The sequence below is a fragment of the Ranitomeya variabilis genome, chromosome 2, assembly GCF_051348905.1.
Source record: "Ranitomeya variabilis isolate aRanVar5 chromosome 2, aRanVar5.hap1, whole genome shotgun sequence".
NCBI classification, from domain to species: domain Eukaryota; kingdom Metazoa; phylum Chordata; class Amphibia; order Anura; family Dendrobatidae; genus Ranitomeya; species Ranitomeya variabilis.
The window spans coordinates 223,806,202-223,822,755 of record NC_135233.1 but is presented as its reverse complement, the minus strand read 5'-3'; the positions used below and the strand labels follow the sequence as shown (position 1 = coordinate 223,822,755).

The 16,554-nt window shown below is 43.0% G+C and overlaps 1 protein-coding gene across 1 annotated transcript; it reads right to left on the bottom strand.

Moving 5' to 3' along the window:
* Positions 1–6,526: 6,526 nt before the first annotated feature.
* On the bottom strand, positions 6,527–15,043 carry APEX2 (apurinic/apyrimidinic endodeoxyribonuclease 2). The gene is made up of 7 exons (XM_077283758.1): positions 14,887–15,043; positions 11,755–11,870; positions 11,122–11,205; positions 10,610–10,790; positions 9,600–9,746; positions 9,459–9,528; positions 6,527–8,342 (listed from the first exon to the last, which is right to left on the bottom strand). The coding sequence occupies exons 1-7, from the start codon at positions 14,913–14,915 to the stop codon at positions 7,407–7,409; spliced, it is 1,563 nt and encodes a 520-aa protein (XP_077139873.1). The 5' UTR covers positions 14,916–15,043; the 3' UTR covers positions 6,527–7,406.
* Positions 15,044–16,554: the final 1,511 nt, after the last annotated feature.

Sequence of the window (16,554 nt, the reverse complement as noted above, 5' to 3'; positions counted from 1 at the left end):
CGAGTGCAACCCACCAAAAACCATAGGTCCAGGGCAGATAAAGAGTGCAAATGACCGTGAACAGTAGATGGAGGACAATTGTGTGGAAAGGAAAAAGTGGAAAAATCTGCGCTGCTTGTGGATGGTAATAAATCCAGTTCAAACAAAGTCCAGCTCACCATGGTCGACATCCTTGGAGACTCTGAGCACGGAACCGCTGTGTCAGGCCGTGGAAGAATCAAGAAAATGATGAGGAATCCAGCTCAATGAGATAGTGAAAAAAACCTTTTCTTTATTCACTTGGAAAATGTGTTCAGTGGAGGATAAAAACATCAGCAATTACAGAGAATAAAATGCGATATCACAGTTTATTCTCTGTAATTGCTGATGTTTTTATCCTCCACTGAACACATTTTCCAAGTGAATAAAGAAAAGGTTTTTTCACTATCTCTTTGAGCTGGATTCCTCATCATTTTCTTAATAAATCCAGTTACACACTAGGATAATGTGTGTTTTTTCATTTCGTCTCTGCGCCCCAATTCTACTTAGCCCCTGGACCTGTTGCAGATGGGATTATGTATGCATTCACATGTTGTCTGATCACATCATAACCAGGTTAGCATAACCTTTATTTGTCTTGTCCATTTTCACCAGATAAGACCCTATTGTGCTGTTCTCTCATTATTAGTATCTCTTTTTTTTCTAGATGGAGGGTAGGTAGAGTGCAACTGACCACATACCAAAGGTGGAGGGCAATTGAAAGCGACAACCTCTGCACTACACACAGTGCACTACACACAGGGGACATGCTTTCTCCTCCTCTAATCTTCAATGTTCATGCTAAGGGGCCTGTGATGAGAGGGCTCCTGGCACTGAGCTACTTCCCCATGCTTGCCATCAGACTGTCACAGCAGTTACTTGCATCGGCCACTAGGGGATCAGCGCTATAGGAATATGATCGCACACACTGCAGCAGACTTACCCATCCTGTGTAATAGACAGCGTCTTACTGGGCACCAAATATACACCAGTGGCTCATACTGGATGATAAATTTGGTGACATTTTTTGACACTCTAAAAACTAGAGAACATCTTATTTTACAAACATACTTATTATCTAAAACTGTTTAGAAAACAGCATTTGGCTAAGGGTATATGCACACGTCCGGAATGCATGCAGAATTTTCCTGAGATAAACCTGAGATTTTCCGCAGGAATTCTGCATGCGTTTTTTTGCGTGGATTTTACGGGGGGTTTTTTGCGGATTTTATGCGGATTTTTTGCGTTTTTTCCCTGACACTCCAAAACAATGGGAAATCTGCAAAAATAATGAACATGATGCTTCTTTTCCCGCAATGCGGTTTTTTTTTTTGCGGAAAAAACGTATCATGTGCACAAAAAATGCGGAATGCATTCTAAATGATAGGATGCATATCTAAGCGTTTTTATAGCGTTTTTATCGCGAAAAATCGCACAAAAAACGCGAAAATTCCTGAACGTGTGCACATACCCTAAATGTTCAATCCATTTTTTGGGACTGGTACATGTCCCATTATAGTCTATGGGCTTTTTCACGTGTATTTTTTTTGCAGACTATTGGACCACAAACTGAACAAAGGAGACATGTTTGATTTTCATCTGATCTGCAGATCACACCTGTCATACAAGAAGACTAGGAACTTGCACCTGCACCCTGGCGAGAACAGGTGTCTACAGCATGCGAGTCGCGACAAAATCATATATGATTCCAGTGTGTTGGATTTTCTGTGTCATAGTATGTCGCAGGTTGCAACTCCATAGGAACCATTATATCTAATGTTGCAATGCGTCACTATGATTTCAGTGTCGCCGTAACCCAATCCATTAACTATTTTGTGCGGCCGAATCGTTTTCAGTGCATAAAAATTCAAGGTTTATAAATATTTTACGCTTTTGGCACATCTATATATATAATTGTCTAAGGGGTACTTCCGTCTGTTTGTAACTTCTGTCTGTCTGTCGCGGAAATCCCAGGTTGCTGATTGGTCGCGCCGCGACCAATCAGCGATATTGGGGCGGGATGTAAACACCACTTCACTGTTTACTATTGATGCTGCCTATGCAGCATCAATAGTAAAAACATATAATGTTAAAAATAATTAAAAAAAACCCCAAAAACATTATATTCTCACCTTCCAGCGTCCGTGGCAGCCTTTCCCACTCCTCGCGACGCTCCGGTCCCAAGAATGCATTGCGGCAATGACTCGAGATCACGTAGCGGTGTCGCGAGACCGCTTACATCATCACGGGTTATTGCCACAAGGCATTACTGGGAACGGAGCGTCGCGAGGAGCATCGGTAAAGGCCTGGGCTGGATCCGGGGGCCGCCGGAAGGTGAGTATATAACTATTTTTTATTTTAATTGTTTTTTTAACAGGGATATGGTGCCCACATGGTGCTATATACTACGTGGGCTGTGTTATATACTACGTGGCTGTGCAATATACTACATAGCTGTGTTATATACTGCGTGGGCTGTATTATATACTAAATGGACTGTGTTATATACTACGTGGGCTGTGTTATATACTACGTGGGCTGTGTTATATACTACGTGGGCTGTGCTATATACTACGTGGCTATGTTATATACTACATGGGCTGTGCTATATACTACGTGGGCTGTGTTATATGCTACGTGGGCTGTGCTATATACTACGTGGCTGTGGTATATACTACGTGGGCTGTGTTATATACTGTGTGGGCTGTGTTATATACTGTGTGGCTATGCTATATACTACGTGGGCTGTTATATACTGTGTGGCTATGCTATATACTACGTGGGCTGTGTTATATACTACGTGGCTGTTATATACTGCGTGGGCTGTGCAATATACTACGTGGGCTGTGTTATTTACTACGTGGCTGTGCAATATACTACTCGGGCTGTGCAATATACTACGTGGGCTGTGCAATATACTACGTGGGCTGTGCAATATACTACGTGGGCTGTGTTATATACTGCGTGGCTGTGCAATATACTACGTGGGCTGTTATATACTACATCGCTGTGCTATATACGTGGGGTGTGTTATATACTACATGGTCTGTGTTACATACTGCGTGGGCTGTGTTATATACTATGTGGCCTGTGTTATATACTGCGTGGGCTGTGCTATATACTACGTAGACTCTTTCACCCGGGCCCTCAAAAAACCTGGAGCTGGCCCTGGCTTCACTGATTAGTCGCGCCCGGCCGGCCACGAACAATCAGCGACAGGCGCTGTCCGGCCGCGAATTGGCGCGGGATTTGAACCACACTTTGCTGATTGGTCGCGCCCAGCCAGCCGAATCCTGTGTATTCATTGCATTATTCTGAAATCTTCATAAACTACATACATATTCTAGAATATAGACATAATCAAAAAGCACAAATATATGTTGTGACTGAGGGCAAAATTCCCTCCCTAGACACCCCAAGGATGTCAAATGTACTGAATAGCTCCAAAAGCATAGAAACACCAAAAAACAGAGCAAAGAAATTCTGGATCTCATAATTAATACAAAGTACAAAATTTATTGAAACAAAAACAGTAATACAGCTAAAAGTCTTTAAATATATATCTCTGCTGTAGGCAGTATATACTAATACAGAGGTATCATAGGGAAAAACATATCAGTACACCGGGTTATTTGCGGGCAGCCCAATTAAATTCATCCCTGGGATAAGCATCAAATATATATACATGTCTAAAGCATAAAACTAGTTGGTCCTATGAGTGTATACACGTCTCAATATCCCTATATAAACGGGCCCATAGTCTGCTATATGACAAATAGTGATAAGCACTTACCCATAGTAACAGTCAGGGGAACAGCCCACACTTCACCCGGCGGCCCTGGACGCGCGTTTCGCGGTATAGCTTTTTCAACAGGGGTTAACCAAATGTATGTTCCATGTGTTTAAATATAATTAGCACCGGAAATGTGGCCAGAGAACGCGGCGCATGCGTACTAGCGACTCCCGTGTCTCCCCATCAAAGGCCGTCATTACAGAGCGCACATAGAGGCGGAATGCCGCCCAGTGACGTCATATAGTATGCGCGCTCTGCACAAAAAGATAGCCACCGAAGGAGACACACAAAGGAAACAGCAGGCACGCATGCGCTGCAGCAGCGGCCATTTTTCAGAAGACCAGGAGCATAGCCATATTTGGAGGGCAAGCAACACTCCATATCGCCCCATCTAATGCAGTGTGGTGAGTAAGTGTGTAATCACATGTAATGCTGAATAGTGATGTAGCACAATGGTGACAACTAACATAAGACAATCAGTGTTATACACTCACCGGCCACTTTATTAGGTACACCATGCTAGTAACGGGTTGGACCCCCTTTTGCCTTCAGAACTGCCTCAATTCTTCGTGGCATAGATTCAACAAGGTGCTGGAAGCATTCCTCAGAGATTTTGGTCCATATTGACATGATGGCATCACACAGTTGCCGCAGATTTGTCGGCTGCACATCCCAAAGATGCTCCATACAAGGCAGGATGGATCCATGCTTTCATGTTGTTTACGCCAAATTCTGACCCTACCATCCGAATGTCGCAGCAGAAATCGAGACTCATCAGACCAAGCAACGTTTTTCCAATCTTCTACTGTCCAATTTCGATGAGCTTGTACAAATTGTAGCCTCAGTTTCCTGTTCTTAGCTGAAAGGAGTGGTACCCGGTGTGGTCTTCTGCTGCTGTAGTCCATCTGCCTCAAAGTTCGACGCACTGTGCGTTCAGAGATGCTCTTAGGCCTACCTTGGTTGTAACGGGTGGCGATTTGAGTCACTGTTGCCTTTCTATCAGCTCGAACCAGTCTGCCCATTCTCCTCTGACCTCTGGCATCAACAAGGCATTTCCGCCCACAGAACTGCCGCTCACTGGATTTTTTTTCTTTTTCGGACCATTCTCTGTAAACCCTAGAGATGGTTGTGCGTGAAAATCCCAGTAGATCAGCAGTTTCTGAAATACTCAGACCAGCCCTTCTGGCACCAACAACCATGCCACGTTCAAAGGCACTCAAATCACCTTTCTTCCCCATACTGATGCTCGGTTTGAACTGCAGGAGATTGTCTTGACCATGTCTACATGCCTAAATGCACTGAGTTGCCGCCATGTGATTGGCTGATTAGAAATTAAGTGTTAACAAGAAGTTGGACAGGTGTACCTAATAAAGTGGCCGGTGAGTGTATATTAACAATACCGACAAACTACATGCCCCATTTAATTTAAATAATCACATGTGCATACATATATATATATACACACGTATGCACATATTTATACAACAAATATGATTCACTTAATCACTTTATTCAGTAATTTTTGTTTACACCAGTTTATTTTATATGTTATTTTGTATTTGTTGTATAAATATGTGCATACGTGTGTATATATATGTATGCACATGTGATTATTTAAATTAAATGGGGCATGTAGTTTGTCGGTATTGTTAATATATAACACTGATTGTCTTATGTTAGTTGTCACCATTGTGCTACATCACTATTCAGTATTACATGTGATTACACACTTACTCACCACACTGCATTAGATGGGGCGATATGGAGTGTTGCTTGCCCTCCAAATATGGCTATGCTCCTGGTCTTCTGAAAAATGGCCGCTGCTGCAGCGCATGCGTGCCTGCTGTTTCCTTTGTGTGTCTCCTTCGGTGGCTATCTTTTTGTGCAGAGCGCGCATACTATATGACGTCACTGGGCGGCATTCCGCCTCTATGTGCGCTCTGTAATGACGGCCTTTGATGGGGAGACACGGGAGTCGCTAGTACGCATGCGCCGCGTTCTCTGGCCACATTTCCGGTGCTAATTATATTTAAACACATGGAACATACATTTGGTTAACCCCTGTTGAAAAAGCTATACCGCGAAACGCGCGTCCGGGGCCGCCGGGTGAAGTGTGAGCTGTTCCCCTGACTGTTACTATGGGTAAGTGCTTATCACTATTTGTCATATAGCAGACTATGGGCCCGCTTATATAGGGATATTGAGACGTGTATACACTCATAGGACCAACTAGTTTTCTGCTTTAGACATGTATATATATTTGATGCTTATCCCAGGGATGAATTTAATTGGGCTGCCCGCAAATAACCCGGTGTACTGATATGTTTTTCCCTATGATACCTCTGTATTAGTATATACTGCCTACAGCAGAGATATATATTTAAAGACTTTTAGCTGTATGGCTGTTTTTGTTTCAATAAATTTTGTACTTTGTATTAATTATGAGATCCAGAATTTCTTTGCTCTGTTTTTTGGTGTTTCTATACATATTCTAGAATACCTGATGCGTTAGAATTGGAGCACCATCTAGTTTCAGATATAAATGTATCAATTTGAATTTACCACTAACCAAGTGCTATGTGTCTCAGATTCACTGGCATATAAAAAAGTTAATACCATGTAAAATTACACCTTAAAATAAAAAAAAAAATGGGGATGTCATGAAGGTTCGAGCCTGACTACAAAGGGAAGGGGGTCAATAAACCACGACTTCTTGTAGATATTTTATTACTGGAACAAGTACAAAAAGTTTTACATTTTTTTAAATATTAAAAAAATATAACTTTACAATGAGGGACTTTGAATAAGTGCTTTGGCTTAAAAGGTTGCTTCTGAAGGACAAATTGATACCTAAAAAATCATCTTCTAATTGTCACCGAGCAGAAAATTGTGTGTGGAGACAGGGCACCTTACATATATAATGGCAGTATGAGCTTTCATCTTTGGAGTTGTTTAATAGGTTGTTTCATGGTTCCAAGAGGGATCTGGTGATTTACAGACCCTTATTCTGAAAATCTGTAGTGGTCTATACTCTGCTCAAGTCCAAAGATGAATATTTATCAGCATACCCCTTCTATGAAATTAAAAATCAATCGTAGCACCAGATTCAAGAAGTTGAATTAAAGGAGTTTTCCAGGACTGTATTAATTTTTTATATAGATCTCTGCCGGCACGGAGCGGTCACTGACTATTCCTGCTGGCGATTCTTTCAATTCTGATGACGTCACATAGCCAGATCAGCGGCTTCTCCTCCGCTCTGTTCTGTAGAGGAGTGACTGAAGTCATGCTGATTGACAGCCGTCTCCATGCAGACTAACTGTGAGATGCCGGCTGTCAATCAGCATGACAGCCATAGCGCCATATTGTATGCTATAACAAATGCATTAAAAAGAACATGGCAGCTTTTTTTGTTACAAAACATTGCACCACACGTGTCAGCAGGTTTTATCCGATATTGCAGCTTAGCCCTATTCGCCTTGATGGAGCTGAGCTGCAAAACAAGACATAATCCACATTTTTCTAATCCTGGTCAACCCCATTTAATAAAGTGAGGAATCATCTGCTCTGAATGCAGAGCACATCCATAATGTAGTGATCATACGTCTGTGCCAGATTTTTTGTTGACCCACAGAAAAAAGTTGCATCTCGCCTGTGGGTTGGAAGAGTGGCCTTCAGGCCGTGCACAGACATAGAACTGTCGGCCGCAGTTAGGACCGGCCTTCTTCACTGTTCGCAAGACACAGGGCTCTCCGTGTCCCTTGCAAGTGGGTGGGGGAGGTGGTCCTTTTAGAAGGATCTTCCAGAAGGCACTTTGCTGTTGGTTTCCATTTTGAGTTCCAGAGGCCGGGGCACATTGTGCCGTCACATTCATGTTCTGAATCTCAGACGCAGGAGTATTCCGGACGTCAACCGAAGGTGTTGGCTTGGAGATCACAGGTTTGAAGAAGCCAAGCAGATTGCCCTGTCCACCTTTGGGGACTGGTATGACTTTCTTACCATTATTTGTACTAATCTCCTCAATTGTCCTCTTGCGGGCAGAACTTTTTTCTGAGCCTTCACTTGAGGACTGAGAAGTAGACAGCACCTTGGCTTCATCAGCAAGAATTTCAAGAGCTTTGTTCTTTTTAACAAGAAACTGAGAAAGTTTCTGCTGCCGTCCAGCAAATTCTGGGAGGTATTTGGTGCATAGCGACGGGCATTTGTCAGCTGCTAATGGCCCACATCTCATCAGTGCCTTAACTGGACAATGGTCAGATCCTTCAACCTCTGGCATAATCATGGAATCCAAAAACTCAGCTTCTACCAGTTTCCTGTTGCCCAGAATATAGTCTATGCGAGTGCCATAGTTGGTCTGTCGCGCACCCGAGGCAGAGCACCAGCATGTAAATGCATTCTTCTGAGTGGGGTGGAAGTATCGGAAGCTGTCAAGAAACTGCCCGCCGCTCGGTTCACATGAATCTTCTGTTTTATCGTCAGGGTTAACGAGGAACTGGTTCAACCACTGACGTCCCGGGTTCTCCTCAAACAATTCCTACAATTTAGATGTGAATGCAAAAAATGCAAATAATATACAATTTATATAAAGCAAAACTTCTTTATATGTCTGGAAATAAGATCAGCAGGATGTATTCTACAGAGTTTGTTGCCGAACTAGCTCTCGCTCTGCCATATTCCAGGATTCCTAAAGACATCACCCGTAATGTTGCCAAACCCTGCAGGTCACACATCATTCCCTATTTGCTTTTTAAAAATGCAGAAGCTCATGGTCTTCCAGCACTACAATCTAAGACCTGTGCATGGGGGCTGCAAGAGGTGTAAATCTATCTCTTCCCACACCTATGGATGGACTACAAAGAGGGTGGTATCCACCAAAAGGCAGTGATGAAAACCATCAGAGAAATCCACATCATGTAAGAAATTACCATTAAGGGCACAGGTGAAATCTCTTAATAAAACTCCTTTAAGTTTTATATGAATGCTGTAACTTTGTGTGACAGGAGGCCGCACTGTAGAAGCATAGATCGGAGCAGAAAATGGTGACTAAGGAACAACAGTGAAAGACAACAATATTTAATTGATGGGAGTGTGCCACAGAAATATCTGACTACCATCAGAGCAACTGGGACGTCTTACGGCAGCAAGAAAGCTGCTTGCCTCTGTATGTATGAACACACTTAATACTTAAGAAATGTTCCCATTTCATATTTTTAACATAAATGTGAAATTTCCCAATGGCACCTGCATCTTTCTAGAGAACTGATTCCCTAATGCGTGCTGCTATGAATGGAGAGGTGCCAGGAACACCCATCATTGCCATTAGTGGAGAGGTGTCAGGAACACCCATTATTGCTACCAGTGGGGAAGTGTCAGAAACACCCATCATTGCCATCAGTGGAGAGGTGTCAGGAACACCCATCATTTGTATGGTACTGTCCATAACCTCTCCACCGAAAGCAGATCATGATGGGGTCCCGCATCCACTAAACATTTATGGCATTTCCAGTGGACAGGCCATGAATGTACGAGAAAGGACACCCTTTTAAGTGAATATACCTGAGCTGTAGTTCCAGACACAGCTTCACATTTATATTTAACTTTATATTACTACTAACTAATGAGAAGTCTTCAAAGATGTTCTTAAACTTACCAAATCGGTTGGATCACAGTGGTCAAGGGGTTTATGAGATGTATTCACATCACCCAGTATAATCACATGGCTGAAACAGAGAGTTCCTTTGTGATACCTGTGTAAATTACATAGGCCTTATCCTCTAGACTGAAGACTTACCCTCTATTTTTCAGAATAGTTTCTGCCCGGATCTGAAGCAAACGGTAAAAGCGCAGCTTGTAGGTCTTGCGTTCAGGCTTCTCCGGGTCTGCTCTTGGGCAGTAAACATTGATGACAGTCAGGGTGTCCTCCTTATTGTCTGATTTGCTGGAAGACAGAATTGACAACATGCTTATCCTTTACAGCACATCTCTACCATTATGGATTCTGGTCTGGTTGTTATGCACATTTTAATAGGTTTGAATGGAGATGCAGCAAGTAAGATCCACCACAGCCCCATTCACACTCCTTGCTCCAGGAAAGGACATCTTCATCAAGAGATTGGGGGGGGCACAAAAATCAGACAGTTATCATCTATTCTGGGAATAGCTGTGCTTAGTAGTAAAATCTAATGCACAATATTTAACACGCTTTTATTTTCTCCATGTAAATATAATCCAAATTACTACTTTATCTATGGTTATTATAGAGCTACATAGGGTTATGTGGCATCTCTTTCCTCTGCTGCACAATGGGCAAAGTAGCTGCCAAGCTAATGGTCTGCAACTATGTCCTATTCTGATTAAATGAACATATGCACAACACCTACTCAGCCTTGAGAACTGTCGACATTCGGCACAGCAATGCCCCTAAACGTCTGATGTCAGATCAGAAAGAGGCAATGCATAACCCTTAAAGGGTTATTTGCATCACTGAAAGATATCTTCTATCCAAAAGATATCCAAAGGATTGGTAACAACTAGTGGATTATTTGGGGTCAAGCACAAGGTGACACAAAGACATAAGAGTGCAATGTTCGGCTTTTTCTGGCTGTGCCGCGGAGAATGAATGGAGCAGTGTCGCATGTACACAACAACCGTTCCATCTACTGAAGCATCTCAGAGCCCCATTGTCAGAATCAATGAGGGTCCAAGCAGTCAGACCTCCACAGATCTACAAGATATTACCTATCTACTGGTTCGGCTATACGTTTTAATGATGGGAATGACCCTTCCCAGCTGTGAACTTACAGAATCTTGTGCTGTGTGATCACCGCTCTCCCCTCCTGGTCCAGAGACAGCAGCTCCTCTTCAGAGAACTCTTCTGTGTCACCATAGCAGCCGATAGACCCTTTCTGACCAGTCAGTTTCCCACCGAGTCCCTCCTCTGCCGCCAGAGGGGTTGTGCTGCTTTTACAGAATGTAGCAACTCCTACACAACAGATAACTATTTACTATGTGACAACGACAATAATGAAACACATTCAATCCTATTGATGAGATGGAATAGGTACATTTTACCTAGTAGTCAAGGCTGGCCCCCTCTCAAATCCCCAGTAGACATTCCGGGGTCCCCTCCATTTTTCTAGTACTTACTAACCCACATAGTAGTCCTCCTTCTCCTCTGTGCCCCCCACATAAACTTTCAATAGTAACAGAACCCCATACTTAGCCTGGGTTTACAGAAATCACAGCAAAACCTATGGCGATATACCACAATGTGTGAAAGCAGCCTAAAGGATCAAATGTGTACTACCACTTACCAGAGTATCCACTTCTGACACGGCTGAAACTGAAGTAGGAATTATACCCCTCTACGATAGCGACAGGCTCCTCCAGCAAGTCTCCTATATACAGAAGATGATATAAATGGTCAGTTTCTGATCTCAAAGTGCCAACATTCTGCCTACAGCAACTAATGAGAGCAGCGAGTATATATGAAATGGCTGCTTTTCCATACGGCAGCACTGAACATAAATCCCACTGGAGTAAGGAGAGTGAAATTTAAGAATTTGGCAACTCTGAGCCAAAAATGGAAAATACACCAGCTATTAACAGGTATAGACTTCTGCTATAATATATATGCCAAATTTCTATATCAACTTTTAAAAAAGTGGGAGGCAAGTGCATCACTGAAAAAAAATGCTGTTTGCACAAAAAAATAGCAACTTTTTTTGCCTACACCAATCTTTTGGTATAAATGCAAAGACAAATCACCCATCCGCCCCCACTTGCTTTAAAAACTACCGAGCAGCATTGTCATGAGCAGCTAAGATGTTTGTACAGGAGATATGATAAAAAAATAAGGAGTTTTTAATGAAGAAAAAGACGGTGGTCAACTACTGAATCTGGCAACGAGAGACCCTATTCTTGACTCTACTCCTAGGAACACTTACTAGTGACTTTAGTTTCCTGAAGACAGATGATGTCGGCGTCTAATGAGTCCAAAATTTGTTTCAGTCCTACACGAGTTGCTCGAATACCGTTAATATTCCAGCTTACGATCTTCATTCTAGCAAAGAGGAAAAAAAATTACTCTTGGCGAGTGTATTGCATCTCCATATTGAAAGAGTTTTCAGCAGGTTCATTATCATCAAGAGTCAGGATTACAATGACAGGTAACATCTCTATACAAAGCTGATAACACAGGATCCACCTATCACAATAGGCGATGTCACAGCCCCCTCTTTCTTTTACAATGACATTTGCACACACTCATTAGACACTTCAATCCAAAAGATAGGGTCAGAGTCTGACCATTGCTGCTAATGTAAGTGCATTGTTTCATAAAAACAAAAGGCAATTGGGGCCCGATTAATTAAGACTGGCTTTGTGTACAGTCTTAAAAATGGCCATACAGGAGTAAGAAGCACCTAATACATTAAGATGTGCACACCTCTTAACCCATTACTTGCCAAATTAAATTTTTTACAAGTACGGATTTTTCAGAAAAGGGCGTCCCAATATTCAATTAAAAATGACAATGACATGATTTCCTATTTTGTAAACATTCATTTTACAAACACAACACAAAAAATTGGACCTAATTATAAGTTATAAAACCTTAGTTGCTAGAAGCTAAAGATTAGGCGTCCCAAAAAAAGGACATTGGTAGATAATGGGTTAATTAATTAGGTGCCTCTTACAACTGGTGTGCGCCTTCATCAGATACATTACTCCAGTCAGAGACTAGAACAACATTTCTGGAGTAAGTTATGCCGCAACTTTGGACTAATTTGTTGGGTGGCCTTAGCCGAACCCCATACTAGCTCTTCTCACTTTGGTAGAGATTAGTGATGAGCGAATATACTCGGTACTCGAGATTTCCCGAGCACGCTTGGAGATTTCGTTTTCGCCACAGCTGAATGATTTACATCTGTTAGCCAGCATAAGTACATGTGGGGGTTGCCTGGTTGCTAGGGAACCCCCACATGTAATCAAGCAGGCTAATAGCTGTAAATCATTCAACTGCAGTGCTGAAAACTAAATCTCCGAGTACTTTCAAATACTCGGAGGACACCCGAGTGTGCTCGCGAAATCTCGAGTACCGAGTATATTCGCTCATCACTAGTAGAGATGATTAAAGGGACTCTGTCACCTGAATTTGGAGGGAACAATTTTCAGTCATATGGGCGGGGTTTTCGATTCATCCTTTCCTTACCCGCTGGCTGCATGCTGGCTGCAATATTGGATTGAAGTTAATTCTCTGTCCTCCGTAGTACATGCCTGCACAAGGCAATCTTGCCTTACACAGGCGTGTACTATGGAGGACAGAGAATGAACTTCAATCCAATATTGCAGCCAGCGGGTAAGGAAAGGGTGAATCAAACACCCGAAAACCCCGCCCATATGACTGAAAATTGTTCCCTCCAAATTCAGGTGACAGAGTCCCTTTAATGCAGACTGTGATAAGGAAAAGACATTACTGCAAGAACAGTTAGATTATGGAATATGATGTTCCAATGGTTAATTCACTAAACAAGTACAAGGAGGCCAGGATGCAGTGATGATACATATAAGATTACAAGTTCGGGGTGGATTCTGTGATGGGATGATGATCCATGGAACGAATGTGAGTAGGGGAATTTTTCCCCTAAGGACACAGTCTGACGGCCATATAAATCGGACCGAGTTTGAATCGCAGTGCACAGACCAGTCGGCGGGTCTCCTGACCAAAGCGTGATAGCTGCATAGAAATAAATTACGCTGATCAAGAGAGAGTGGCTGCCAGTCCGTGTACGAAGTTCTGATCTCCGTTAGCTTTATATACCGCCATCTGGCTCTTCCCTAATATGGGGCAATTACCATCTGCCTCATGGGGTTTTTGCCTTCCTCTGGATTAAAATTATGTTGCTAAAAATGTAAAAAACAAAACATGATTTAAACAATATATCAATTTCCGATGACCTATTCCCTTTCAGGGTTAAACAACGAAAAGCAGTGGATTCCCCTACATGAATGAGAACTGGTACATGCACATATGCCCAGATCTGCAGCCACTAAATGCTGTACTGCCATCTGTATTAACCTCTACCATCACGTAAATTTACATCAAGTCTTAGCTGATGGCTTTATGGAGCGGATCAGTACATTTCAGATCAAACATTTCAAGGTTTAAGTCCTTTCAGAGGCATGAAAAAAGTTAAATGTAACAACAAAAGTTGTATTAAAAAAAAAAAAAAAGCCAGAATAGACATTTTTTGATCACCATGCTTCGACAGAAAATACAATAAAAGGCGTGCAAAACGTCTAATCTACCCCAAAATAGCACCGATAAAAACTACAGCTCAGCACGCAAAGAAAGCCGTCATACAGCTACCCTCGCCTACTGTACCCGCACCCATCCCTTGTAGATTGTGAGCCCTCGCGGGCAGGGTCCTCTCTCCTCCTGTACGAGTTGTGACTTGTATTGTTCAAGATTATTGTACTTGTTTTTATTATGTATACCCCTCCTCACTTGTAAAGCACCATGGAATACATGGCGCTATAACAATAAATAATAATAACAAAGCTTCATTCATGGGGGAGATAACATTGTTATCAGGAAACATACAATGTATTTTGTCATGTTTAGAATCCTGCTTCTGGGTCATTTTTTTCGCATAAAAACAGAACCAGAAGAACAATGTCAGAATTACATTTTTGTTCATTATTTTATCACACTTTATTTTTTCCTCATTTTTCAGTATCAATGACATAAAATGAGCCCTCGTATGAAAACCGGGACAGAAAAAAGTGGCTCTTGTATTAAAGAACAAAAATACAAAAAAAGGAAATTTAAAAAAAAAAAAAACTGTCCCGGTCAGCAAGAAATGAGCCGTTTACACACGACGGACAATTCTGCTGCGTTTATTTTTGTTGTGTTTTCTAATGAAGCGCGACCTGTGACTTTCCTGCTGGAAACTACAACTCCCAGCATGCTGTGAGTCTGATAACCACACGTCGTCAGGGCATGCTGGGATCTGTAGTGTGACAGGACAGAGACCCCACAGTAACTAACCCCACCTCTCCCCCAGTGTTACACACACCTACAGCTCTCCCGCCAGTCCCCCGCCATGTCTGCACCAGCCTGTCACAGACGCCGCTTATCACAGCAGGAGCCGGACGTCTCCACTATTTCCCGCCTACTACTTCAAGAGGAGGAGGGTATTTCCGGCGCGTAGATAGTGCGTCATCATTGTGGGCGGGCTTACAGGCGCACAACGGTACGTGACGTCATTTGTCGCCACGCCCACTCCTAATAAGTCACTCAGTATATAAGCTGCAGTCAGTGCGGTCGCCGATCTCTGGCTGTGGCTGACTGACGTGTTGGGGTCACCCGGCGGTCGTGTTCGTACATAATTACGTACTGTTTTGTTCAGGGCACTTGGAAAGCTGGGTGACAGTCACCCTCAAGATGAGCCTCACTGGTTTCCCAGGTGCAGATAGCTGTACCCGGGATTCTTCACTCTTCTGTATTACCAATAACGTTTTATATGGGGAAAGCAATGTTAAACTTTTAACTAGTTTTATTTGCGTTTTCATCTTATATGATGCCCATATATAATTAGCCCCTATAACACCAATCGCTTCACAAAAACTCTTAATTTTGGGGGTTGGTGTCTTTTTTGTCCGCCTAAATTTGACGCACTTTACTCCAGATCTGTGATGATATCGCACTGCTTAAGAAAATGCATTTTTAGGGCATATTTATACTGGGGACTCCGGGAAATAACCAGGCTGGGGCAGTGCATTCGAGAGAAGTGGTGCAGCACGAGGAAAGTCTTGGAGAGGGCCGTGGGAGGTTCAAATTATGGAGGATGTTAGTCTTAGATCATTAGCAGAACAAAGGGCACTGAAAAGGTGAACAAAAGAGGAGTAGGGGATGTAGGACCGTGCAGCACTGTGGAGAGCATGGGTTGGGTTATAGCTAGAGATTAGGAGATGTAGGACGGTGCAGCACTGTGGAGAGCATGGGTAGGGTTATAGCTAGAGATTAGGAGATGTAGGGCAGTGCAGCACTGTGGAGAGCATGGGTAGGGTTATAGCTAGAGATTAGGAGATGTAGGACAGTGCAGCACTGGGGAGAGCATGGGTAGGGTTATAGCTAGAGATTAGGAGATGTAGGACGGTGCATCACTGGAGAGCATGGGTTGGGTTATAGCTAGAGATTAGGAGATGTAGGACGGTGTAGCACTGTGGAGAGCACGGGTAGGGTTATAGCTAGAGATTAGGAGATGTAGGACAGTGCAGCACTGGGGAGAGCATGGGTAGGGTTATAGCTAGAGATTAGGAGATGCAGGACAGTGCAGCACTGTGGAGAGCATGGGTGGGTTATAGCTAGAGATTAGGAGATGTAGGACAGTGCAGCACTGTGGAGAGCATGGGTTGGGTTATAGCTAGAGATTAGGAGATGTAGGACAGTGCAGCACTGTGGAGAGCATGGGTTGGGTTATAGCTAGAGATTAGGAGATGTAGGACGGTGCATCACTGGAGAGCATGGGTAGGGTTATAGCTAGAGATTGGGAGATGTAGGACAGTGCAGCACTGTGGAGAGCATGGGTTGGGTTATAGCTAGAGATTAGGAGATGTAGGACGGTGCAGCACTGTGGAGAGCATGGGTAGGGTTATAGCTAGAGATTAGGAGATGTAGGACGGTGCATCACTGGAGAGCATGGGTTGGGTTATAGCTAGAGATTAGGAGATGTAGGACGGTG

What these genes read in the sequence shown, in the direction of transcription:
- APEX2 (XM_077283758.1), bottom strand. Translation starts at nt 14,915, where the DNA reads ATGGCGGGGGACTGGCGGGAGAGCTGTAG. An exon ending in ACTATTCTGAAAAATAGAGG is followed by an intron (nt 9,529 to 9,599) that starts GTAAGTCTTCAG and finishes TCTCTGTTTCAG; the next exon opens with CCATGTGATTATACTGGGTG. An exon ending in ACTGTGATCCAACCGATTTG is followed by an intron (nt 8,343 to 9,458) that starts GTAAGTTTAAGA and finishes TCTAAATTGTAG; the next exon opens with GAATTGTTTGAGGAGAACCC.